The sequence below is a fragment of the Filicampus tigris genome, chromosome 7 (assembly GCF_054856515.1).
Source record: "Filicampus tigris isolate MCC_2025a chromosome 7, RoL_Ftig_1.0, whole genome shotgun sequence".
In the NCBI taxonomy this organism is placed as follows: domain Eukaryota; kingdom Metazoa; phylum Chordata; class Actinopteri; order Syngnathiformes; family Syngnathidae; genus Filicampus; species Filicampus tigris.
In genome coordinates this window covers 13750058-13778035 of record NC_141223.1, presented here as the reverse complement: position 1 = coordinate 13778035, position 27978 = coordinate 13750058, and the positions used below count along the sequence as shown (strand labels likewise).

The 27978-nt window shown below is 40.7% G+C and overlaps 1 protein-coding gene and 1 long non-coding RNA gene across 2 annotated transcripts; one reads left to right on the top strand and one right to left on the bottom strand.

Annotated features, from left to right (window-relative positions):
• The first annotated feature begins 2569 nt into the window (after positions 1-2569).
• urb1 (URB1 ribosome biogenesis homolog) lies at positions 2570-26535 on the top strand. Its single transcript, XM_086035959.1, has 39 exons — positions 2570-2833; positions 2920-3059; positions 3143-3294; positions 4398-4527; positions 5155-5251; positions 5325-5410; positions 5784-5909; positions 6915-7045; positions 7570-7765; positions 9767-9904; positions 10215-10376; positions 10452-10587; positions 11781-11903; positions 11973-12085; positions 12368-12475; positions 13891-14007; positions 14089-14227; positions 14963-15121; positions 15379-15587; positions 15809-16024; positions 16099-16284; positions 16962-17775; positions 18061-18259; positions 18332-18518; positions 18656-18714; positions 18785-18975; positions 19062-19172; positions 19422-19485; positions 19560-19728; positions 20572-20674; positions 20743-20903; positions 20980-21091; positions 21462-21568; positions 22037-22180; positions 22409-22518; positions 23763-23957; positions 24023-24264; positions 25320-25850; positions 26007-26535. The coding sequence occupies exons 1-39, from the start codon at positions 2707-2709 to the stop codon at positions 26180-26182; spliced, it is 6666 nt and encodes a 2221-aa protein (XP_085892085.1). The 5' UTR covers positions 2570-2706; the 3' UTR covers positions 26183-26535.
• Positions 19523-27331, bottom strand: LOC147144847 (uncharacterized). Its single transcript, XR_015087483.1, has 3 exons — positions 27216-27331; positions 20989-21100; positions 19523-20884 (listed from the first exon to the last, which is right to left on the bottom strand). It is a non-coding gene; the product is annotated as an uncharacterized LOC147144847 (long non-coding RNA).
• Positions 27332-27978: the final 647 nt, after the last annotated feature.

Sequence of the window (27978 nt, the reverse complement as noted above, 5' to 3'; positions counted from 1 at the left end):
TGTTGTCAGAAAAGTAAATGCTCAAATAAAGTACAGTGACCTGAAAAAACTACCTATAGAGCAATGAAATATTTGTACTCAACGTTACATTCCCAGCAGTTAAAAAGAGTGAGTAGAGCGGAAAACCTGCAAGCCTCACCACATCAGGGAGTTTGGGAGTTCTGTTCGCAAATGTTAATGGCTTTGACATCATAAACAGGATTGTGATTAATAACGTTGCAATCTTCTGCAAATGTTTGTACATTTCAGCCTGATGTGCCTTCAAGGCAACTCCCTATTTGTTGTCATGAATGAGGTTTTCCTGATTTTTAGGGTCATGCTGCTCTTTGCCAATGGAGTGCCATATATATATGAACTGTATTTGGTTTAACCGTAATGAAATGTCCAGTATGAATACATTTGCTTTTGCCTGGCTTTTGCCCCGAAACAGGCCTTAAAATAGTTTGAGTTGGTTTGCACGCCGTGGGCAGATGTGTTTTTATAGCATGTACAGCTGTAGGCTGTAACTCGCTCACTAGAATCGGGAGAAACAACCCAGACGATAGCAAACACCAGATGCAAAGCCTCACCGTGTAAGTTGCTTTTACTGTACTTTAAAATACTGCGTGAAGTATCTGACTTCTTGTTTTTGTACAGTTCTATAACAGTCAAGTCATTGTACAGTATTGATTATATCAGCATGATCAATGCAGTGTGTCTGATTGGATTCAGTTTGAGGTATGAAGTATGTTTTCCTGTGTGGTCTGGAAAGCTGCTGGATGCCAGTTATGTGTGAAGGTAAGATTCACTGTTGACATTACAATCCCAAGCTTGGTACAGTGAGCAAAAGTGACGCTTAGTGGTCTGAGAGATGAATGGCAACTTGGCAAGCAACAGAAGCAAACATGAGGAGCCTGATGCAATTCCAATTCCAATTACTTGTGTGAATTACATTCATTGAACAAAGTGTAGTTTGAAGCATGAAATTTCCAGTTCTATGAATTCTAATTCAAAATACTATACAATAAAAAGAAATGTATTGATTGCTGTAGATGATTAGGTTTAATAATAATAATAATAATAATAATAATAATAATAATAATAATAATAATAATAATAATAAAAGTATGCAATTGGCTGGCAACCAATTCAGGGTGTCCCCCGCCTACTGCCCGAAGACAGCTGGGATAGGCTCCAGCACGCCCGCGACCCTTGTGAGGAGAAGCGGTACAGATAATGGATGGAATATAAAAGTAAACATTTAATATAAATGTTAACCTACATAATTAAATCTTATCTATTGCAGTATATAGTAAACTGAACCTTTGGTTTTATTTTTCTTAAATCATAAAAATGTATTGAATTCATATTATATTTTTCAATTAAGCTATCTTACTAGAATATTCTTCATTTAGAAAGAACATTTTGGAAATTCATTCCTTGAATTAGAATTAATAACTATGTATTTTTATGTAGTGTTATGTTTTATTTTCCTACTAATATTTAAGATTTGCCATTTATATTTCAATATTTCATGAAATTAGCTAAAACTATATAATTATAATAAAGTATATTATTCTATTCTATTCTATTCTATTTAGTGCTGTCAAGCGATTAAAATGTTTTAGCTAATTAATCTCTCAATTCTCCTTAATTGATCACGATTAATCGTATTTTTAAACTACAATTTTTTTTACGAAGCGTGGAACCAATATTTACTTAAGTAAAATCTTGGAATTAATGTGGAAAAAATTAAAAAGTATATTTTGATTCAAATAGCTTTCTTTGTTCCTTGAATACAATTCTTTTCCTCTAAAATACAACTGTTGAACGATACACCAAAGATGTACAGCTAATATGGTATTTAATTTATCTTTGCAAATTGTGCAAGTTATTTTGTATTCCTCCAATGTGCCGTTAATCAAGTTGTTAAAGTAAAAGTACGTAAAAGTCCATCTTTGAGACAGTGACTCTCCTCCAAGTTTGGCTGTAAAGTGAGCAGAGGCCAGCTGCTACAGGAAGGAAATAAAATTGAATTAACTGAGTAAATTTTTTATGCGTTATAAAATTTTAATTAATCTCCATAGTTAACGCTTTAACTTTGACAGCCCTAATTATATTACAGTATATTATATTATATTATATTATATTATATTATATTATATTATATCATATTATATTATATTGTATTATATTACATTATATTATATTATATTATATTATATTATATTATATTACATTACATTATATTATATTATATTATATTATATTATATTACACTACACTACACTATACTATACTATACTATACTATACTATACTATACTATACTATACTATATCATATCATATCATATATCATATCATATCATATCATATCATAGCATATATCATATCATATCATATCATATCATATCATATATTATATTATATTATATTATATTATATTATATTATATTATATTATATTATATTATATTATATTATATTATAAGCGGATCCTCTGCTGATATTTTTTTCAAAATGTTTGTATACATAAAATTTTAGTTGACGATTTGTCGGCCACCCTGCGGAACTATTCTGCAATCAGTCATTGTTTCTTACCGGGTGACAATCCCATAGACCCGGTTGTCTCTGTTTACACCGCAACGTGGATGGAAGTTCTACTCTGATGGCACTTTAACGAGAGCTTTTGATTTTGCATTATTTAGTTAGTGTCGACATTTAAACATGGGTAAAAAGCGTCCGAATGAGGACGCGGCGGAGCCCAACACGGCGGCCAAGAAAGAAAAGATGACAGAGTTTAACGGGACTCTTTTTAAAAGCATGCTGAGGGACCCCACCACAGCCATGAAGGGTAAATTAAGTCATTTACCTCAAAAACATGTTGTTATTAATCATAAGAGTATCAAGGAACTGATGTTTATCATTATTCGTCTCCAGGACTTCAGACGTTCATAACAACCGCGAAGAACTTTCCATCAGCCGGCTTGTATGATGTCGTTGAAGGTTACATTAAAATCTCTATGGAGTGTGCAGAAATATTCAAATTGCTGGAAGGAGAGAAGCAAACTGAGAGAGAGGTGACTTGGACTTAATATCGTACTTCACTGTGTCCTAAATGAACGTCTCACGTATCCTCGTATGACGTATCCTCGCTGTACAGATGGTGCTGATTTTCGAGAGTCTGGAGATGATCCTTCTGAGAATCGCCAGTGACCTGTCCCACTTCAACATGGTGGGCAACGCTATTGTGAAAAAGACCGTTTCCAGTCACATGAAGCTGATTCAAGGCTGCTTTCATTCCGAAAATCACAGGTCTGTCGCATGACTGCAAATGAATGAATGCAGAAATGGCTTTGCTTTAACCCTTTAAGGCCTTAAGTGCCTGGCTCAACAGCTCCCCAAAACCTAAGGTCGTCTTTGGAATTACCCTTGAAAACCTGAAGTTTTCCCCAAAATTCAACACCTACAAAATAATTAATATCTCATCCCCTGTAGCAGACAGAAACATAATTCCAAAAGATTTTGAGACCTTAGACATGTGGCTTGCTCACAGGCCCGAGTTTATTAATCTTTACTGTTTCAATCGAAGATGTAAAAATAAAGTGTCAGTGTAAGAGAAGCACTATTTTTGATTTTAATAATCAAGTGGTAATTACCATCCTCTATTTTGTCACAAAGACGTCAATATTGTCATTGTCTACAAACATATATCTTAACCATATATCACGTTCGACTGGTTCTACTAGTTCAAAGTCCACAAATGCATCGTCTATATCACTGCCGTTACTCATTTCAAAGCTCCCGTGATTGATGGCGTCCGCCATTATGACTCGAAAGAATTACAAAACATCCTCTGCGGGCTCACGACACCGTCACGTGTATATTCTGATGCATTTCATTGGTTACGAGAACAAAAATTGGATTAAAAAAAGAAAATTATGTAATGCTCTTCAGGCTTTGAGGGTAGAAAGACGCAATTAAGCGGTCCAGGCTTTAAGGGTAGAAGGACGCAATTAAGCGGTCCAGGCTTTAAGGGTAGAAAGACGGTTATGCACTCCCATCCTTAATGGGTTAAAGGTGACCTGTAAAAGCATTCAGCCAAACAATTCACTGGTGTCTTATTAACATGTATGTCATCCTTTTTTCAAAATACGCGAGGGATTGTGAATATTGTGGCTAGAAAACAAATATCATGGTTGCTGGGAACATAGTGGAAAGTAGCTTTTGGCGGCTAGCATACGTATCTTCACCCAGCCTAGCTTCCAGGTCATGGGCAGAGAAACTCAGTGTGGCACCAGTAATTATCACAATTGGGCAAAATTGCAAAAGGCTTGTTCAGAGACATGTTTCCAGACATAAGCAACTCACGAAAGATTTTACTGGAGATAATATGATGACAGTGTTTGTTTCCACAGATTAGTTCGTCAGTGCTTGAGCTTCCTGTCGGCTTCCATATCTCAAGGGCCCGAAGCTGCCAGACAGATCCTGAGTCACATTTACATGAATAAGTCCCTCGCTGGGTTGGCCAGGAGGAAAGATAAGAAGGTGAGAAGACTAAAAAAGCTATTTGATTAGGAGCATCTTTTACATGCAAATATACCCTCCTCCAAAAGTATTGGAACAGTGTAGCCTGTTGCTTTCTTTTGGCCATAGACTGAAAACATTTGGGTTTGAAATCGAGAGATAATCAAGTTTTCCCAACTACACACATCTCTCATCATTTATACTACCTGGAGTTGTAACGCATGTGAAAATGTTTTGCCAACAGAACCATTTGAAGTCTGTGACACAAATGTTTTGTTTTACTGTGTCTGTAATTCTTCAGAGTGGAACATTACAAGACGTTGCAGTACGTTTATTTACATTGTTGGATATTCCACAATATTGGATATTTTTTATTAACCTAACAATATAGCAATTAAATGTTCCCTTTTTAATTCAACAATCAAATACATTGTTAATGTTCCAAGATTTCACATTAGTGCTAATAACTTTTGGTTCGGTCACCGATATCACAAAGCTCAGAAGATTATTTTTTCCCCTTTCAATACGCTTTGCAACCATAAACATCTAACACATTGGATTGATTTTAGTATGTTTCACATCACTCACTTTCACTCTCTCTTCCATTTTCCTGTATGGAAAATGCTTGGTCTTCTTTCCTTTTTGCAGGGCGGACCCGACATTCGCATGGCCTTCATCCAGTTTGCCCTCTCTTTTTTGGTGTCAGGGGACAACGCAACAGTTGGACAGATACTAGAGGTCCAAGGTAAGCATGGAGTAATAATCACCAAGCAACTTGTTTTCAGGCCTGTTGCTAATGTGTTAATGTGTTGCGACAGAGCTTCTGCCCGAGATTCTGAGCACAGGGCTGAAGGAGGACAGGATGTCCATAGTCAATCTGATTTTGTCCACGCTGAAGACCAGAGTATGTAAATGTTCATCTATTTCGGTACATACAGTGGCTACGAAAAGTCGACACACCCCTGTTCAGATGTCAGGATTTTGTGGCATAAAAAAAACGAGACCAAGAAAAAACATGCTTTGAAATAAATGCTTGAAAATAAAATATTTTTAATTGCCAAAGTGAAAATCAACAAGTGAGACAATGTGGTTGCACACGTTTGCAATGTATTTTAACTGGGTTAATAACTGGGTCGTGTTATATAGGAGTCGGCACTCACCGGACACCATTAATAGTGCCTCTGAGTAAACCCGCATCCGGCACAAACAAGCTAATGATTCATTTTACTGAAATTGTTTGTTTTTTGATGATGCTTCCGTGTTGTGTCTCATTGCAGGTTGTGTTAAACAAGGCCATCAGTAAAACGCAAAAGGTGCGCTTTTTCACAGCCGCAGTATTGGCCAATATCACGTCCCTGTATAAATGGAATGGGATCGTGGATGCCACCACAGATGAGAATGAAGTGAGATTTTTTCTTATTTGAATAAAAGCTTTGCTGGTGTTGGTCGGAATCAGCAATCCCAACTTTTTTCGTGTCACACAGACCAATTTCACGTAATAAATACAAATTACCGGTAATACTACTAAAATACTGCTTGAGCCGTTAGACTGAATGTAGTTGTTGTAAAAAGGGAAGGAGGGAGTTTAAAAAAAAAAAAAAATTTATTCAACAAGCCGGTCCCATCTTGGGGTAATATGATACAATTCTATTTTATTTTATGATTTTGTTGAGGACACCATCATTGCAGAAAACCCTGCTTCACAGAGATCGGATGTTGGAAATGGAATGAATGTTGGAATAAATTCTCCGTTTTTTAAGGCAGTATGAAGTGCTTTAGAATCACCATTAGCGATAAACATGGGTTCTAATTAGGACTGCTGATATTGTCTCTTAAATTCTTTTTTATCTGTCGTTATAGCATCCTCTTATCCTCATGTTTTTTATCTTTACCTCTTTCTAAATAAACTCCCCAGTGAGGTGTGTTTCTTACTCATTTTTGCGCACTTGTGGACTCACACACCAGTACCAGTCTGTGGCCCAGTGGTTTGGGTAGGAGGCTTACAATGTAGTGGGAATTTTCAAAAGTTGGAAACGTTAAATGGGAATTAAAGGGAATAAACCAGGAATTACTAAATTGAAGGTTGCAGTCAGCAGTGAACTTAAATATAGTTGGATAAAATATACTTTAGCATAAGCCATACTCAAACAGCCACATTTCATGCACCCAGTACCTCAACGTACACATTTTTCGAGATCAGACTTGGTCAATTTCTTTGCTTTGTGTTGCGAGTCAAAAGCTATCTTTTCAATTCCCAGCAAGTTCAACTTAATTCCCTATCATTGCCACGGAAACTTACCAATTTAGATTATTTCAAAACTTCACTATCTTACATTCCTATGGAAATTGGCCAGAAGTTTTCCACCCATTTTCAAGTGCTTGTCTAAATTATATTTCTTTGTTAAAAGATGGAGGATGACTCTGAAAATGCCGGGATATCAGTGGTGCGGGAGATGGCACACAGTTTCCTTTTGGACGTGTGTTGCTCTCGAAAGTACGGCATCAGCTTCCACGATGCCAGCTTCGGCACAGCTGGCAGGCAAGTATTACGTTTTACCAGAGCTGGACATCGCCTAACCCTCACAGAGTTCCCGTCTGCATATTTAAACGACTCATGTGGTCCCAGTCCATCCCTCGTCGGCGACAGCCAATCGGCGTCAAGAACGTAATCTTCACGTCACACACAGGCGCCGCACGAGCAGACACACCACCAAACAAAGAAAACATATCAAACAAAAACAACTGACACGCACACCGTGGTAATCGGTGAAATGAAAACAATATGGGGCACATGTCATTGCGTCTGTGGGACCGCAAGGTACATAACACTGTTTCATTTTTAATATTTTCCTTACTCGGCCGTGTGTCAGGAGTGCGGCACCTGCGTGTGACGTGGTACGGGTTAAGTCCGTTCTCGACGCTGTTTGGTTGACTCGGACCACATGGGTCGTTTAAATATGCAGGCGGGAACTCTGTGGCAGATAGGCAATGCCCAGCTCTGCGTTTTGCTATCTACATTAGCACAGAACACACTGTTGGTAACAATCTGGGCTTTCTCCACAGAGCCGGCAACATTGTGCTGCTTCAGTTCCTGGTAGGACTGAAGCAGGCGACAGAGGACGAGCTGGTGGCCGAGCTGGTGGTCCGCACGCTCAAAGCCAGTCCGGACGTCCTCACGCGATACTTCAAGGAGACGCAGTACTCGTACTTGCCCCGCCTCAAAAGTGCTTGGCAGGACAATGTCAGGCTGCTCAAGAAGGTGAAAATATACGTACAAATATATCATAAAATAATTGACACTAAAATTCTGTATAATTTATGCAGAAAAGCAATGTAAATAGTAGGGATTTAAGGATTCATTGAAAATCGATTTAAACTGCTGAAAATATGCATCCTTGTAAAAAATAAAATAATTGATTGGCAACGCCACGGTAAACATAGCTGCTCTCTCATATCTCTGATCGAAACAAACTGCATACACACATTGTGTAAATTACTTGACTTGACACTAGGGTGCCAAGAGCATGTGCTACTTCACGGTCACTCTCGACCACATGCACAGTGTTGCCTTTATGTACTCGGACATCACAGCACTAACATGACCTATTTGCAACAAACCCATTGGTCATTAGAATATACTGATTTACAGTGCTAAAAATTATGTTCCTCCTAATTTTTAAAGGGAAGGCAACCCAAACATCTTTTTTTCAAGAATATGTTCTATGTCGGACCACTAGTTCAAACACAGCATTCTGATGAATATTGTGTTTTGTAGAATACGAGTTAAGCAGCAAAATCCACCCATTTTTAACCATCTCAGGGGGCGGTCATTTTGTAACTTTTGTCGACTGAAACTGACAGCACAGATGCTCAAGGGTTTGATAACGACCAATCAAACCTCAGCTTCAGAAAACAGGTGAGCTGTGATAGGTCGTTACCTGAGCCCTGAGCAGTTGTGATGTCATTTGTCACAAATGGCCGATCCCAGAGAAAAGACAGAGAAAAGATAAGTATGTAAAGCACACAATATTGTCTTCAATTTACAGTAAGTTACTCCCTCAATTATACACAAGTGTCAAGAATGCTAGTACAAGCAGCAAAGTTTAATACAAATAGAATGTACTTCATTCTACTTCATCTTAATTGTCTTTATTATTCATTTGTCCATTCCTTAAATAATTATATCTCTAAGCTCCCAATGGTCTTATTATGACACGATTTTTGCGATTAGTCGACTAGCAAAATAATTGATCGTGGCAGCCCTACTTGACACGCTTGCTCCAAACATCATTGCGTATTGCGTTTGTGGATGGCTGCAGCACCATACTCGTGCAGAGAGACAAGCATGGCAGCTATTTTTTAAAAATTGAATCGAATCGAATCAGGAACTGAAAATCAAATCGGGGCCTCAGTGAATTGTTACATCCCTAATAAATAGGAATAGAAAACAATGGCATAAGTGTGCTACAGGAAAGGAGACACAACGTAAAAGTAAAACAATACAGAAAAAGAAAATATATATATATTTTTTAAGTTAATGTATTGAATGTTTTTTAAAAATATAATTCTGTTTTATTGTTTTACATTATTTTGTATTTTTATATTTGTATTCATTCATTTTGTATTCGTTATGGTACACCATAACACTTTCACATTATTATTATTATTATTATTGTCAATTTAGTTCAATTTAAAATGATTAAAATACACAAACACAAAACTGTAAAATTGAATAAATTATATTCTTTCATACAAAAAAGAATATGGAGAAAGGAAAGTGAAAACAGATATATTAATGTTATTAAAGCAAAATAAGGAGAATAAATGTAAAAGGTAAATACAAAAATAATTTAATAATGTTTCAACAAATGTATTGACAATTTAAATCTAAAATAATAATAATTTTTTTTTGTGAAATTTTAAATTGAGTGAAGTTATTCAGCATGTTTCCAGTGTTTTTTTTTTTTTATCTTCATGTATTTGTTCATTCTTTTTGAACTTGTTGGCCATTTTATTTTTTTACTTTCATAATACGAGCAGCTCCCATTATCATTACTATTTGTATGTAGTGTGGCGTAGAACTGCAGTGTATCAGTACTACACCACACTACAATCACGCCAATAAACATTTTGTTACTTGTGCTGTGCACAGTTCATATATTGTCTCTAATTAGCTGCTGTAGGTGCACCTAATGAAGAGTGATGTGCTTTTTTTTCTTGACTAATACCTTCAATATCATTGTGGCTCCTTTCACGTCAGATCTACGAGGCCCAGCCGGACATTAGTGTTATATTCCAAACCAGCGAGCTGGTTCCTCTCCCTCGCCTGCTCTCCATGATCACGGTGATCTCACTGCCTCCTGTCTGCAACAAGGCCTTCTTCACCCAGGGCCTCAATGTAAGCATCCCACCGCACTCGCAGTACAGTAAATAAATGTTTAGAAAGCAAACAGTTGTTAAAGCTTAGTGTTGCATATGTATAGTATTAAAATGTTAAATATAACTGAATGTTTTTGGTGGGAATAAAATGCACTCATTCGTCCTTATGTGTCATGCACTTGGTTGTAAGATGGCATTTGAGGTATGATAGTTTCATTAGTCATTGCTAGGAACTTTGCCATGCACTAAATACAACTAGAGGAAGCCTACTTACCAAACTGAGAATCACTGAACTCGACCAATAATCCACTCGTGTCTTTTTTTGATAGTTTGCCAACACAGCGATGCAATTCGCCACCGTCAACATGATGAGCTTCATCTTGAAGAAAGCCAACAAGAACATTGAGTTCCTCGTGGACCACCGCTCAGAGGTGTACACACCGGACATGATGGCCGACCTGGTGCAGCAGTACAGAGAGATGCTTTGCAAGGTTAACGCAATAAAACGTCATTGTGATACCTTCAAATTGACCACCTCCTTTTTAAAGTCATTTTGCTTTTGCTAGATTTTGCCAGATATGACGAGCGTCGTGTCAAAGTGGCAGTCGCTCAGCAAGAAGGACAAAAGTGAAAGTGGAAGTAAGACAAACAAGGAAGAGAATGCACAACGGACGGATAAAGAGGACCAAGCCAGTTTATTAGGTATATTTGCAAAGTGTGAATAAATGGATCTTTATTTTCATTGCATATGCACACGAGTACAGAGCAACGAAATTGACCTAATAAGCACAACCCATCCAAGAAACATGAAAAACAATGACCAACAGAGGGAGACAGAACAGGAAAGCCTGTCGATTCGCTTTTAGCAACCTGAGTTCCTAGATGTGAAAAGGAAAACGCTAGGAAGGGGCAGGAGAAAAAAACAGGGCTCGAGCTATGCCTCTTTAAAGTGGAAGTCAACCCAAACATATTTCTTTCCAGAATATGTTCTGTGCAGGCCCACTAGTAGAGACAAGGCATTCTGATTAATATTGCCTTTTTGGAATATGAGCTAAGCAGCAAAATCCACCCGCATTTAACCATCTCAGGGGGCGGCCATTTTGTCATTTCTGTCGACTGAAAATTACATCACAGTGTGTCAGGTCTCAGATAATGACCAATCATGACCCAGCTTCAGAAAAAACAGGTGAGCTGTGATTGTCCGTTACCTGAGCCCTGAGACACTAGTGTGATATCATTTTCAGTTGACAGAAGTGACAAAATGGCCGCCCCCAAAGATGACGAAAAAAGGGTGGATTAACTCTTATTTCACAAACACAATATTTATCAGAATGCCTTCTTTCAACAAGTGGGCCTTCATAGAACATATTCATGAAACAAAATATATTTAGGTTGACTTCCCCTTTGAAGGGGAAGGTGTAGTATGAAACTGGAAAAACACTCAGCATAAGAAAGACTTTTACAACAGAACTCAACCAGCAGCTGCAGCCTTTACAAGGCGAACGCATCCGCAGCCCACCAAAGAGATCCAACATAATAGCTGAATATGAGAGCTCAGTTTCAAGTTACAAAGCATCTTCACAAATACCCAGGGATTACTGCATATTTTTATTCTTGCACTATAATTCAGAGAGGTATAAATTCCCAAAATAGGACATGAAAAACATCTCAGAAAATTTCTGAAATATTGTGGCATAATTTTAGGGTTGTTTAAAAGCGACCTTAAAAAGGGGTTTTAAAAAGTCTGTAATTCATCTTTATTGGATTGGCTTTAGCATATTTAATAAACTAAAGATTTAAAAAAAAGTCATTTAAGTGGGGCTTAGTTTACAAAGGTTAGCCACCCATGTTCTAATTGAATCCTCATAATTAAGCGGACAAAATATGTATTGCAGCTCCTGAGACACCCGAGGTCGTCCTGCTAAAAGCGTTCATCCTGCAGGTCGTATGTCTCTACCAAAAGGTTGTGCCGCACTTGGTTACTCAGTGCAAATTTGATTTCAGCAAGCTCCTCAGAGGTAATGTTATATGTTTATTTTTAACTATTAACCTGTCAGAACTCCAATAATAGTCCCTATTTTCTGAAGGCATTGTGTCAGAGGGAGGCGTGAACGAGGAGGTTGCACCCGTTTTGCAGCATCAGATACTACAGCTGGCCTTAGACCTTCCTGCAAGCAAGTTCTCATGGTTCCGTCTTCAGGTAAGAAGAACATGAAAAGGAGACATATTATACACTTGTATTCACATTTCAAAACAGAACGTGTCTGTGGCTTACTTTCATCAAAATACTCCAAGAATTGAAATTAGTTTTGAAGGGGCAGTCCAGAGTTCAGGGAAATCGTGTTTTTTGGGTGCTCCAAACACAAAACTTAAAAAAAATACTTGCATTCATATGGACATCTGCCAAATTTGTGACCCTCAGCAGGGCTCCTTGCATGCTCTTGTTTGGCCATAATTTAGTTGCACCTTTCTCTCTTCACAGGAAGCAGCCGATAACGATGAGAAGTCTGTGCTCTATCTGCTCCTCAAAATGTTCGTCGGCAGCCGCTGCGGCCAACTGAAGACCTCCACTCGAATGCTGGTTCTTAAAGTAAGGCACACAATGTAGCGGTTTATGTGCCCTGCAATTGATTGCCTACCACTTCAGGGTCTACCCCGCTTCTCACCCAGATTTATGTCCTGGTAATCCTATTTAGGTTTCAAATGCCTTGTGAGGATAAGCGGTATAGATAATGGATGGATGGATGGATGCTGCCATTTTTTGAAACATTGTTTTGGCTTGGCAGCCCCTAAAATGATGTGGGTAACTTGTGTGACGGAGTGGCTCCGTCAGGTGCTGCGGGGAGAACAGTGTCGCCAACCTAATCCGATACGCACATTAGCACACCCGTACATCGAGCCGTTCGTCCACTCAGTCTGTCCGCATGTGTTTTGTTGGTTGGCCATCCATCGGTGGGCTTGGGCGTGCGGGATGTGGCCACCGTCTGGCCATTTTTTTTCCATTCCATAACCTCGTGTTTCACAAACTTTTCTCCAGCAGCCGCCTATCATTCACAACTCGCCACTGTCAAACCGAGCACGTCGTTATTTCTGGGTTTTGTAGCGTCATGCGTAGGGCGTCGCCGTGTGACATTATTGGAACATCATGGCGGAATACCTGGTTTTTAAGTTAAATAATTGTTTGTTGTTTTTGAGCAGTCAAGGGGGTAGGGTTATGACTGGTTGAACGATTATATTTTTCTATAATTTTGAATATTTTTTGTTTGTAAAATGGATGTGTTTTGACAAAGAAAACAGTCAATTTGGGAATTAATTGGTTTAGGGGAGGGGCCTAGGGGTTTAAAAGGTGGCCAAGTCACACATAAAAGAAAGGTGCAAGTGTTTTGTTGTGGGTGACCGCACCAGGTAGCTCCTGGATTTTCAAAGTGGACAACCGCATAACATAGTTGTAAGCCAGTGAGTGTGATGGTAAATTGTAGATTCTTTTTGGCTATAACCAACATATATATAGAAATCTTTATTCACAATTGTATGGATTCCCCTCAGATTAATGGCATTTCAATTCATTTTAATGGGGATTGTTGATTTGATAGAAAAATTTGGTCGTGGTTAAGATATACAATATGTTTGTAAACAATGATGATATCGACGGCTTTGTAACAGAATAAAGGATGATATTTAACACTCGATTTAAAAAAAAAATAAGAATGGTGCTCCACTTGCACTGATAAAAAAAAAAAAAAGAAGTTATTTTTACATCTTTGATTGAAGCAATAACGATGAATAAACTCAGGCCAGTTTGAAAGCCACGTCTCTAAGCTTTCAATTTCTTTTGTAATTATGTTTATCTGCTACAGGGTTGAATTTCCAGGAAAACATCAGGTTGAGATGTTTAGCCAGGCACTTTAGGCCTTAATTGTTTCAACCAATCCACATCAATGTATCAAAAACTAAGTATTGCTCTTACTACTAGTACTAATGGTGCTGGTCTTGTGTGGTGTTCAGGTGTTGAAGGACAGCGGTGTGTTTGAGTACACTTGGGCTGAACTTGAGCTCTGGCTGGACCAGCTAGACCGAGTAGAGCCCAGCCAACAAGAGACGGTCATCCAGTTCTTGGAGAGAGTGAGCAAGCACATCTACATGACCTCGGAGAATGCTCATGATGCCATTAATGGGAATAAGTGATCAATTTCCTCTTTCTAGGTGTTCGTCAAGCTCGTGTGCCATTCACACATATACACAGATAAAGTGGCCAGCCTGGTGCAGGAGGCGGCCTACCAGCAGTCCAACCTGAGCAGCCAGGAGGGAGACGCTGCCAGTGTCTGCGTGTCCCATATCGACGGTTAGCCCCTTAAGGGTCTCTTGTGTGATGCCTTTTTCCTCAAAGCAAGTATACAGGATAGGGACAAAGCCCTGGCGTTTATAGCGGAAATCTGCAAGTAATTGACGCCCAGCTAGAAGGGTATTTTTAATTGCCCATAGATGCCACAAGATGGCGGCAATTCACTTCAAATGGAGACTGGAATAACAAATGATCACCATCAACACCATGCATCTAGAATGTACAAATTCATGAACTCATGTTATATAAACGACCATATTCACTTCTATCAGACTGACCTTGCACACTGCATTTTACACAATTATGAAACTCACATTTTGGCATTTGCGCACAATAATACAGGTTATGGAATATAGGCACATTTTAACAACATAGACTATGTGGGTAGCTACATCTTAAGACAAGCCAAAACCTAGGCTAACTGTTATCTTGTCTCGTATCTATAGTACATTACAGTTGCAAACTCATTTTATGTGGTTGAATGACCTGTATGACACATAATGGTTGAATTCATTCAAACCCACTTTTAAATATGTAAACGCATCTACCTTCCATGTGTAAATCAATAAGTGTACATTTTTATGCAAGGGTGTACTCACTTTTGTTGCCAGAAGTTCCAGTCCAACAGTCGGAGCTTTGCTAACTTTCATTTGCGGGGTCGAGGAAACATTCACATTTCGGCGCGATGGTCAGTTTGTGTGCACCGTGTGAAGAGCACTATCTCTCTGCCGCCAGATGTCCTGGATATGCTGGACGTCATCATGGAGGGCAGTGAAGGCGACGTGGACGAGTTCGGAACACCTCTGAGTGAGGACCTTGTTGTTCAGACGTTCCCCTTCAGCGTGGCCGTCCCTGCCGCTCTTGAGGCCCGCAACAAACTTAGTCCAGACAAAGGTGAGAAGTACTTCCATTATTGTTATAATTTCGAATGATTTGATTTCGAATGATTTCTACTGCTCAACATTCTCAACCAATCCTTTTATTGTTTCCTTAAACAAGGCCATATCGATTTTTTTTCCCCCCAGCACAATGACCTTTCCCCAGGTTGCCATTCTCAACCCTCATCTCCCAGCTGTGCCAGAATTATTTTTCCATGTGAAAGCAAGACCCAGATTTTGAAAGACAGTGTATCTGTGTGTTACCTCCTGTAGTGGCTGTGTTTGAGTACCTGTCCGCTGTGCTATGCCACGTCCTGCACAGCCAGCGTGAGCCGTTGCCGCTATGTATGGGTCTGCTGCAGTATGACAAAGAGCTGGCATCCTTCTGCTCCTCTGAAGCCGCTGTTTCTGCACACATCTCCATCGTGCAGCTTCACCACTATTACTCCAAGTGGCTGCCGGAGCCGTGTCGGGTTGAGCTGGTCAGTTTGCCCGAGATTACGTTCGTAATCCAAACTATAGGGCTGAGTTTAATTTGATGGGTTTTTTTTGTTTGTTTTTTTCTCTCAAAGGTTTTTGCATTATGTTGTTTCTCCTGTCCACTGGTATAATAAATGGGGGTTGTGAAAACTGTTGTATAATAAAGTCCCCATTGTTGTAGGGCCCTAATGAAGTTGTCACTACATTTTTTTTCTTCTTACAGTTTAAATCATCAGAATATCAACCGGACAAAACCCTAAAACCATCCTTCACTGCTCTAATGAAAGCTACATATCTGGATGGCCTGAGTTCCATGCTGGAGGACACCTTCAGGACAGAGGTGGAGGTTGCCATAAATTCCATGTCGGTCGCTGAGCATCTACCTTCCATCAAGCAGATTTTACTCTACATCAGATCAGCAGTGGACAATTTTAGCACAGTAAGAGAGGTCAAAAAACACTTTCCGGTAATTGCGCTCTTTCATGTCACTCATTTTGGTTCGACCTTGCACAGTTTACAAAAGACACTGGCTCGGACATTTTGAAGAGCTTAATGCGAATACTCCAAGATCTGGTGTTGAAGCTACAAAGCTGGCGGATGCCCTCCGACCCTCAGCCCACAGAGCAGAACAACCAAATTGGATCGGACCTCTTCTTGGACATGGACCTGTCGTGCACTGTGGAGGCCGACAAAGACCAGGTCAGGAACAAAAACACATTTAGACCTTTAATTAAGATTTCAGATTTTGGGGAATGTACAACATGATAGATTGAATATAACTTTTGTTTCGACCAAAACCAGAGATTGGTGGAAAGTGAATGGAGTGAGGTTCTCCTTGCTGGTAAAGTTAACGTTCAAATTTTTTGATATTTTCAATGTAATTTACATTTCAGCGGGTAAATTAATGACAAAATAAATATGATGGAAATTCAGACGCATGATCATTGAGGGGCCGGGTAATTTTTTTGTTGCTCAAATGAATGGAATAGACATGCTCTTTTTATAACAATAGTTAGCAGGCTAGCCATTATGTTTTCCTAAGTTACTCGAAGGCAACCCGTCCAAATGTTTCATATGACAAAATGCCTTCTACAGAGCCAGCAAGTGAGGTTTGGTGCTGCAAAGGTATTCACAACGTTGTCTCCATTTATCCTCCTCATCGACAGGTTCCACTGGCTTAATTTAGATTTTTTTTAAGTAATTCTAAAAAACAAAACAAAAAAAATAACCTTATAGGGTATATCTAGCGGTGTAACCTTGAACACAAGTTTTTGTCATTCAGTTCAAGTCAGCGGGTCTCATTTGATTTTTGCCACCCGGAAGTACCCTGGAGCCTATGTTGACTTGTAGTTAATGGTTTCCTTCTGTGTTATTAGATTCTTCTTTCAGCCTTGAGCTCCATCTTCAAGCATCCCTGTGTGGAGCAGTGGTATTTGTCTCTGGAACTGGCCACCCTGCCCCCGCACTCTCTGAACATCATCCGACTGAAGCACATGTGCGCTCAGCTGAGCGATGACATCACGACCCTGTTGAAGATGAGTGCCCCCACTCTGCGTGAGCTAGGCCACATGGAGCTAATAGCGCCCTACGCTGAGGCTATCGAGAAAGCCGTGCATAGTGAGCTGCTGAAGACGAGTTCCCAGACTCCTAAGAGGCAGTCCAGACCTGTCCAGGCCCTCTTGTCCTTGCACGGCTACATGGACCTCTCCGAAGTGAGAGATATAGTGTCAGCGTTATTACTCCTCCCGCAGGAGAGGCTTGTTACTGCAAAAGGCGAGCTGAGTGTCTACGGCCAGGCCACGCTGCAGATTCTCACCGAGAATCTTCACCGGGACGACGGCATCTTCCTGTCGCAGTCTCACCTGGGCGGCCTGGGCACGCTTCTGCTGTCCTGCTCCAGCCCGGCACTGGAGGCCTTCCTGCTTCAGACGCTGTCCGGCGAGCCCGCAAGTGCCCGTCTCGTCCACACCGATGTGCTGCAGCACTGCCTCGGCCGTCCTTTCCGTGACTCTCTGGCTATCGCAGACCTGCTGGTGAGCAACTGCTCCACGCAGCGGCTGTGCTTTGAGACATGGTGTCTGCAGCCGGGTAATGTCAAGAACATGGCCGACAAGATGGAAAACTTCCTCCCCCTGATCAGAGCGTACTTGCTGGTGGCGGGGAGAGAGGATCCGGCCACGCCCAAAGACGGTTTGTATTAAAACAGCAACAAAATGTACGCTTGTTAGCTGTGTTATTACTTCGGCCAGGGAGCTTTGTGAGGCTGCGGCACATTAGTGCACTGTGATTTACTACAAATGATGTATCTTTGCCCGTCTGTTATATAGTGACATCCAGACCACTTAAATACTGTTCCACTAGATGGCTGCAGTTACAGTTAACCTGTACCTTACCATTTCCATATGTTTTTACCTGATAAATCATCTTCTACTTTGTTGTGCTTATGTAACACTACACCTTGATATATTTCCGCAGTCCTACAAGCGGTGTTAAAGGCCCTGAAAAAGAATCTCCTGTCCAAGTTGATCCAGTCTACTCTCGGAGACATGACAGAAGCCACTACCGTGGCTGAGGCATTGGCGACTCTAATCAAGCTGTCTGCAGACGCCGGTGACATCAGGGACTTGATGAATAACCTGCCGGATGCCCTGCAAAAAGCAGACAGTTTTGAAAGGTCACTTTTACCACACACTTACAAGTCATCGGCTCAGAACATGTCCAATTTTTACACGTTTTTCCTAGTCAGGTGGCAGCTGGTAGACGTCATCACAGAGAAGCTGTCTGACTGTCCAGAAGAAGAAGTCACATGGAGGAAGTGCATCACCACATCTGCCCTCAAGTGCCTGATTGCTTATTTTATTCACTCCAAAGATCAGGCCGCAACCACCTCCACTCAAGAGCAGAGTGTCTTGGAAAGACTGCAGGGACTCATCGTAGGTTAACCAACACTCACAAGCACATTATGAATCGAAGAAGTTTTAATTCTTTTCTATTTTCAATTGATCATTAAATGTAATCATTTAATGTTAGTTTAGCTTTTTGTGTTTGAACGTGTGCCATCTCTGTGCAGACATCAACTGACGACATTGCTGCAGCCGACTGGAACTCTTTTGTGAAGAATGGACTGAAGTGAGTGAGTCATTATTTATCCTTAAATTGCTTTACAAAGAAATATGATTTACTACTTGATCTTCTGCAGGTGGCGCTACAGAGATGAGAATTTCCTCAACACCCTGAGGAGTCTTTTGGAAACAATGTACCACCCCGCCGATTTCCCAAGTGGTCTGATCCCGTTAGCCACCCTCCACATGATGACCAGCAGCCACTCCTTGTTCTTGCCCACCATGTTGGACTCTGACAACGACGATCCGAGGAGGAGTCAGGCTAAAGGTGCGTAAATACCTCCAGAATGATAGAAAAGTTGACTTCTGACTTTTCAATGAATGGTGGGACTTTTTTTTTGTGTTGCTCTTCAGAAGCTTTGGTGTCGCTCCTCCTTTGTCTGGTGAGAAGATGTCCAACAGTGTGCAACATGAATCATTTCTTAGTACTTTTAGGAGCGTACGGAGCCACGCTCAGCAATACAGGTAATCTCGGACGAGGTTTGATCTAGATCTTCTTCCTACTCCTTTTCGAATATGTACAATTTCATTTTATTTTAAATTTTACTTTTATGTTAGTTTAACTTTTGTCTGTGTAGTTGTTCTTTCATATGTAACTTTCATACATTTGAAATAAATAATTAATTCAAAAGCCTTTGTTTTAATACAACAACAGCAACAAAGAATTGTGTTGATTGTCCAATCATTTTTTCATCACATCTTCTCTTCAAACAGATCAGACTATACTGCTGCTCCTTCAGGAATACGAAAAAAATAATGTCAGTCTTCTCAAATTTCAGTGAGTACCATTTGTTCTTCTTTATTTCACTAATTGCTCGTACACACTCACACTTTGGGGAATTTCCTCCACAGGTCTATTATTTGGGGGCCAGCAGCTCTGGAGCACCACAAAACCAGGAAGAGCTTAGGGTCGTCTCTGTGGAAGCAGACCCAGTCGGACGACCTCCTGGCGTTGCTCAACGCTGACAAGATGCTCCAAACCATTGCGCATTTTCCACAGCGACGCAGGATTATGCCACAGGTTTGCTTGGGAAATTGTTGGATCGGCACAGTTTTTATATGAAGAAAAATGTGTGGACCATCACTTAGAGCAGAGATGGGCAATATAAATGCTGGAGGGGGCCGGAATTTTTCATTAGTGCTACTGGGGCGACACACAGTACCACACACTTCCTAACCAAATGTATGACAAAAATACAATTTTAAGTATGGACAAAATATGTGTATTAGTGCAAAAAAATCTGCTCTTAACTCACTCACTGCCATTGACTAATTTACTTGTCTTTTCACATTCAATCCCAGGAATTTAATTTTTTTTTTTTTCAAACGTTACGGTAAAGGAGGGTCTGAAAATGTCTGGTACTTAATGAGTTAATATATTTAATTTTTCATAATGCATGTGTAAAATATCCACTTTCCTAAACAAGAGATGTTTTTAAGCAAACAGCAAAATAACAGCATTCTGTTTTTTTCCCAGTGCTTAAAGCTCTTGTGCATAATAATTACCATTAAAGGACGTCACAAAACTGCTGAACAGCAAACCTACGTTAAAAGCAAGAGCTCATTTTGTGCATTTTTTCACAAAAATTAACTCACTACACATTGTAATGTTATTCAGGTACTGTATTTGCATATTTGGAATGATTTGCATACCTGCATATCATTCCAAATACGCAAAAAATTATGAGACCTACTCACGTAGCACTGTATAGGGCAGTATAGGACCAGGTGTATGCACCACGTCACCTGCATACTCACGATTTGGAACCTGCAGATTCTTTTTTTTTTTTCTTTCTTTTTTCTGGTTTTATTCCTGTTTTTTTCTGGATTTTTTTTCCTCTGATTTTTTTGGGAACATTTGCAGGCAGATAAAGTGCAGTTGTTCTACATCAAAGCTGTGAACGACCTCAGCGCTTTGTACGACCCTTGCTTCCTCCTTCCTCTCTTCAGCACCATTCTCCGACCAGGTGAGTGAATTCCACTCTCGCTTCTATCGCTGCTCGTCTTCCCCATTCACCGTTGTCTCCTGTGGCAGAGTCTGTGGTGGACTGTTTCAAGTTCGTCTCGACCCACGCCCTCGGCCTGACCTTGGTGGCTCTGAGCAGCTACGACGCCAAGGTGCGAGCGGCGGCGTACCACGTGCTGAGCTGCTTCTACCAGCACCTGGAGGCAGCTCGCTTCAGAGAGAAGAGACAGGTAAAGGAAACAAAATGGAAGTAATCTCAAAAGGTAAAAAAAATACAATCACTGATTAAATTCTCCTGGCCAACAGCTGCTGTACCTGCTGGACATGGTGAAGAACGGAGTTCGCCAGCAGAATCAGCGGCTGCCCTTTGTCTTGACCACGTACATCAGCAAAGTGACTCAGCAGATGCTCAAACCTGGTGGGTGACCTTCAAACAATTTTGGCATACAATAATCCCTTGCCACACGCACGCAGGATGGAAGACAGAGCCTTCCCACAATTTATTGCTTTATCTATTTATCTGGTGATGATATAAATCGTGGGTGGGAAAACGAAGTGTGGAGGAGGTATTATGTAAGTTAGCAGAAGTGTGATAATACACTTGACAAAATTCTGAAAGGATTGCCTACAGACAGGTTTTTATTAACAGGCAATAAAAGATTTACTTGTCTGATTTTTGCCCTTTTTGGGTTGGCAGACAGTCAAGTTTCCTTACTGGCCTGGCATGCACGTTACAATCTGTGTTTGTGTAAGTGATGTTTCCCCTCTGTGTTGCCTCTTTCCCACAGAGGACTACATGTACGTGGTTCTGAATCGGTTCCTGCTGTCCCATCAGAGTTTGGACATGAGGAGGGTGCCCGAGTTCTTTAAGCTCTTCTACAGCTTTGACCTGGAGGTAAAGCGCCCAGCGAAACCCCTTAAAGCGGAAGTCAACCCAAACATATTTTTTTCAAGAATATGTTCCCAGCAGGCCCACTAGTTGAAACATGGCATGTGATTAATTTTGCATTTGTGGAATATAAGATCAGCAGCAAAATGCAGTCGTTTTTAACCATCTCTCGGGGCGGCCATTTTGTCTTCTGTCGACTGAAAATGACATCACATCTGCTCACAGCAACCAATCACGGCTGACTAGTTTTCTGAAACTGAGCCACGATTGGTCGTTGTGAGCAGTTGTGCTGTCATTTTCAGTCGACAGAAGACAAAATGGCCGCCCCGAGAGATGGTTAAAAACGACTGCATTTTGCTTTAAAGACACAAACAACCTCCCTCTTACGTCTCCAACGTTCAACCTTGATGTGTTTTTTTTTTAGTTTGTGGGTCATGGGAAGGTGGACTGACTGTTTGTTTGTTTGTCCTGAAGCACAAGACAGAGCGAGAGTGGATCCTGAGCGTGCTGGAAGAAGGAATAAGTGACGGACACTGCTATGACGTATGCAACCAGCAAGGCATTTTCCACAGCCTTCTTGGCTTTGGCAGCGGCCCCTTGTGTGACGAACACGCTCAGGTAGTTGGCATACATTTTTCCATTGTGTTGTGACTGGATGTGACAAATACTCACTAATCATGGTTGCTGCCTTTAATGATTGATATTTTGGTTGACCACGATGTAACCTACCAGTTGCTACGCACAGAACCAGTGATTACCCTACCAAGTCTTCATTGGTCACACGAGTGCTGTGCTGGCCATCAAATGAAATATTTAGGTGAAAAACTGACAGACTTGGTCCACCAGGCGCAGATCATCAGGGTGTTGTGTCAGGTGGCACGTGTAACCAGAGCAGCGTACGACCTGAGCAAAAGCTGTGGCCTTCTAACGTGGATTATACAAATGGCTGAAAAAAGGTGAGCCTCAGGGGCCGCTAACGCATTAATTATTTATTTCCATCTTCAACTGATTAAAAAATGACTGTGACTGATCAATTTTTTAATCTAATGAATTTATTTTTTTTTTCCTGTTGTTTTTTATTGGGGGTGGGGCGTAGTATCTAATTGGTGGTGTTTACTTGATCCAGAAGTCTGGTCACGAGCATTAGTCGATATATTTTGGATACGTAACTGAGGCACAGTTTGTTGTGTATCATTGCCCAATGGTTGAAAGAAGAATGAAAGTAACGGTGTTGTTGAAGTCATTTTCCCCAAATCTACTAATCCACGTGGTGGTCCATAGGGGCAATGGGTCTGAAATCATATCCATGTCAGATGCCAGTAAGGCTTCAAACACATTTATCCTCAATATAATATGGTTGATGGATTATTCGATGTATCGTGGTCATGGTCCGGACTGATTGCGGCGGATGTAATATCTTTACCGATGCTTGTTACCAAACTTCCAGTTCACATAATTTCAACCAATTAAATAATAAAATCAAATTCAGACAGATGGACGTTTTTTCCATTTGGTAATTTTGATCCAAGCCTTAAATTGAAGTATGAAAAATCTGGCATTTTTTCATTTTGTGTGTTGGATTAAAAATAACTAACAAAATCTGTCACTTATTTTGGTTTTGTTTGTCAATGGGAAAGAAAAAGAACAAATGATACACAGACTCCCATCCCAGAATTAACTCTTTAAGGGGAAGTCAACCCAAAAATGTTCTTTACAATAACATTTTCAAGGCAGCCCAACTAGTTTAAACACGGCATTCTGATTAATATTGCAATTGTTGAATAAGGAGTTAAGCAGCAAAATCCATCTGTTTTTATCCATCTCAGGGGGCGTCTATTTTGTTACTTGCTGTCGACTGAAAATGACATCACAGTTGCTCAGGGCTCAGGTAACAACCAATCACGGCGCAGCTTCAGAAAACAGGTGATGCGTGATTGGCTGCGCCGTGATTGGTTGTGATTGGCTGCGCCGTGATTGGTTGTGATGTCATTTTCAGTCGACAGCAAGTAACAAAATAGACGCCCCCTGAGATGGATAAAAACAGATGGATTTTGCTGCTTAATTTGTATCCCACAAACACAACATTGATCAGAATATCAAGTTTAGACTAGTGTGGCTGCATAGAACATATTGAAAAGACAATTTTGGGGTTGACTTGTCCTTTAAATTTGTTTACGTGATCGTTCATTATCACCCTCAGGAACCTTGGACAACATTTGCTCGGCTCCATCATAGATCTGCTCCACGTGTTGTGGTTTACAAACCTTGGTAAAAAGGAGACCCCCATGAAGAGTGGGGAGACTTCCACGTTGGAACAAGAGACAGTGAAGTGTCTCCCACTCACACTCATCAACGAATTCCTCTGCGTGGCTTTAACAATCAGCCGCCGCTTGAGGTAAACATTGCGCTGACGTGAGAAGCACCTCGCGGTCAAGGATGCTGATGTTTGTCTACGGTCAGGTTGGGCGTGAAGGCCGCCCAGCTGAGCATGTTGCTGCAGACACTCTCGTCCATACTCAAGCATCGGACGAGCGCTCACGGCGCCAACGAACAGGCCGAGCGACTGACGCTGCGAGTTCAGGCTCTGTCCTCGGCCGAGGTTCTCGCTCTGCTGCTGTGTTGGAGCACTATGTCTGGACACACGCTGCTCGTGGGCCAAATACAAGCCTTGTGTGAAAAGCACAAAGTCAAGGAACTGTTGGGTAGGTGCAGTTTATTGGAATACTTCATGAGAAATTTGGCAAATAGTAACAAAACTGCTGAACATTTGAAAAAGCTACATTTTTCACTTTCACATATAAATTGTGGACTAGTTACTGTGTAACCTTATTTTACATGTAACGTCACCCCTTTAACCGACTTAAATCAGCCTGCTTTGAGGGGGCGGTCCTGGTCCACTCAAATGAGTCACTGCTCACTACGTCCATTGGCAAATTATTTGTCTTTTTACAGTCCAGCCATTCAATCTCAGAAATGTATTTGTATTTTTTTTTTTTTTTTTTTCAAACGTTAGGGTAAAAGAGGGTCTGAAAATGTCTGGCAGTGAATGAGTTAAAAGAAGTGAGTGCAAATCATGATGCGCACGTAAGCCCACATGAATTCAGTGAAAGCATCGATTGTATTTTCACTCAGTGAGGCAGCATTTCATTGCCATGGCTCACAATTATACTTTTTTTGGGTTGCTTAATTTCACACTTGATTGGTGGGCACTGGGCAGGCATTGCAGAGAGCCATCCATTTGTGGATAAGCAATTCAAAAGTGTTCATATATCCCTTTTAGAGATGCAGTTATAACTAGCCCTACTGAAATAATATAAGACGCTCGATCCATTTCTACCTTAAGAAAATGGTCTTTTTACTTTATCTTTGTCAAGCTACTGCGCCGCCCCCTATTGGTCGCGCGACAAAAATTAATTGTAAACATATTTTAGTTACCTTTCCTCAGGATTCCATTCACTCCTAACCATTTCAGTCCTTTTTTTTTTTGGGCTGCTTTTGCCTTTTAATGCCAGCGCAGTTTTGCTGTGCAATAATGGAGATATATCGTGATTCCCTACCTATGTGTTAATTCGCATTGTGATGATATTTATTGGAAATGCGGTCGTACCGAACAAAAAAGGGAGAATGACAGAGAACAACAGCATATTACTATAGTGAGGTTACACCAAAGTTGGAGTCTCTATTTTATGTTCTGTATTATGTGGCATGGGAAGGCACCATTGACTATCATTTGTCCTCTCCCATGGCTTTAATACAGGGGGGTCCGTGAGGGACAAGACCCGGGCTAAGGGCTCCCAAACCCGCACGCGGAAGAAGAACCCGTCAGAGGATGTCGAGACAGAAGAACGACAGCAGAGTCTACTAACCGAGTGCCGATCGTTTCTCGGCAGCATCTTTATGCACTGGCGTCCTGTGTTTGGGCTCGGCCAACCACAACCCACAGAGAGTCTGGCTGTGGAAACGGCACACCTGCTCACCAAGTGGTCCCTCAGGTGCTTGGTGGACGACACGTACGACGAGGAACGCTCAAAGAGCTTCTTGTGCTGGGTGGAAGAGAGCCTGATGGCGCACGAGGAGATCGTGGATGCACTACTGCGCGATCCCGGCCCCAAGGCAGACCTGCTTCGTCTCTACCATCAGGCCTGCCGCACGCCTATGGGGGAAACCTTCTGCTTGTTCACCCACATCATGACACGCTTGCTGGAGAGGCAAGGAACACTTCCGGAGATGCATGGAGCGGTCATATCTGCTTGCCGGCCAGAGGACACTCAAGATGAGACGAAATGCGGTAAAGCTTTGAAAACGCAACCCCCCTTGTTACAATCAGTTTTAACTCAGAGGGTATTGAATTAGTCAAAAATCGGTCGGTCAGTTTGGCAACAACATAACTGAGAGGTTACTAATACACCGATACATGTTTTCTTAATTTTTTTCCCTTTCTTAGAAGCGGGCCTGTCTCTGCTGTCTTTGTACATCCACGAGATGTGGGGCGGAGCTGACTCGCCGCAACTCTTCCTGTCTCACATTGCCATGGTGACCGCAGGCAGGCATAAGCGGACTAAAGCGCATGAATTGGCCGTCAGAGCCATCTGTCAGGAGTTTGTCGTCATGAAGACGTAAAGACTACATATTATTGTGTGCGTTCATGTGTGTATCCTCAGGTTAAAAGGCGACAAAACTATTTCGATTTGTAGACTTGGTAAAAGGCATTTATTTGCTTCTTTTGTTCCAGTAATTATTTTGTATGCTCATACTAAACTGGATGATGTGTTCCTCCTTTGGCTTCTGCGTCTCCTGCAATGAAACGAGACAAATGTATGGCCTGTGTTTTTATGTATTTGATCATTATTGTACAGTGAATCCCCTCTTCGCAGGTGATACGAATGCTGCAAATTGGAAAGTAATTGATGAATTGGGCTAATGAAACTAGCATCAGCATCGTTGCATTATATTAAATTATGTTATTACTGCTTTACCATATTAAGTACCTAGTGGTTTTTTTTGTATTTTTTTCTATTATTGTTATATTTTCTATTCTATTATTTTTTTCTAAAAAAAAAAAAATTCCCCAAAATGTTGTTGCTAGTGTTTAGGTCAGGGGTCACCAAGTCCGGTCCTCAAGGGCACCTATCCTGCATGTTTTCCATCTCTCCCTGATGCAACACACCTGATTGAAATGATCTGTATCGTTATCAGGCTTCTGAAAAGCTTGCTGGTGAGCTGATCATTTCAATCAGGTGTGTTGCAGCGGGGAGAGATGGAAAACGTGCAGGATAGGTGCCCTTGAGGACAGGACTTGGTGACCCCTGCTTTAGGTAGATGAAACGTATGAATGTCATTTCAGCGGAGAAAGATGGTATGAGATACTAGTGTTTTGATTAGAATATGTTTTTTTTTTTTCGGTAAATAATCTAGGATAGGTTCCCTAAAACAATCTGCGAGTATTCGGGAGTTTACTGTATTAATTGAAATGTGACATTTTAACTCACACACGCCATGGTAAGCGCCCACTGCCGGACATGAGATTCAAGGAAAGGAAGAGCACCCCCACAAAGGCAGCCAGAGTGATCCAACATGCAATAACGATGGAGTCTGAAGGAGGTGCTGGATTAGGTTATGTGCAAAAAGGGAAAAAAATTGCAACATGACTCACATTTGTTGTATTTTAACTTGCTTTGGTCCACAATCACTGGATCCACGTAGCCATAATAATATTCCCATCCACTGAAAGCCACACTGGTGGAGTTGTCCATTGTGGTCTGATGTCCGAGTGATGAAGGAATGAAAACAAGCCACGTTGTCCCAACAGAAAGTTGTCCTTGACTCTTTGCAAAATGGGCGGGGTCCTGTTATCACATTATGTGTAGCTTTGCTTTTTTGTTTCATTAAAAATAAATATTAAATTGTTTCATTTTTATCTTTTTAATGATACCAGATGGGTCAAAAATGCACTTTTAAAATATATCTTTATATATTATATTTAAAAGTTTTTCCAGGCATCTATTCCTTCCTGATCTTCTTTACCTCATTTGCTTTTTATGCGTGCATCCTTACTTCCATGTTTCCTTTACTTAAAACTATTTTTCTGCCTTCCTTCCTTCAGTCCTTGCTTCCTTTCCTTCATTCTTTCTTTCTTTTTGGTCATGCATCTCTACATTCTTCCTTCTGTTGATTCCTGCTTCTCATTTCTCAATGTAACTTTATTCTTCTTTCCTGATCGCCTTCCCTCATACCTTCCTTCCATTGTCTCTCCCTAGCCACTTTTTTTCTTTTGCACCCTTCATCTTAAAATGACTAATTATTCACGGTACCTAAAAAAAACAAAAAAAAACTCGGCAATACATTTGAAGAGTAGACATATTCTCAAACCAGAGGCCTGTTAAATTATTTACAATAAATTGTGCCTTTTTTATATT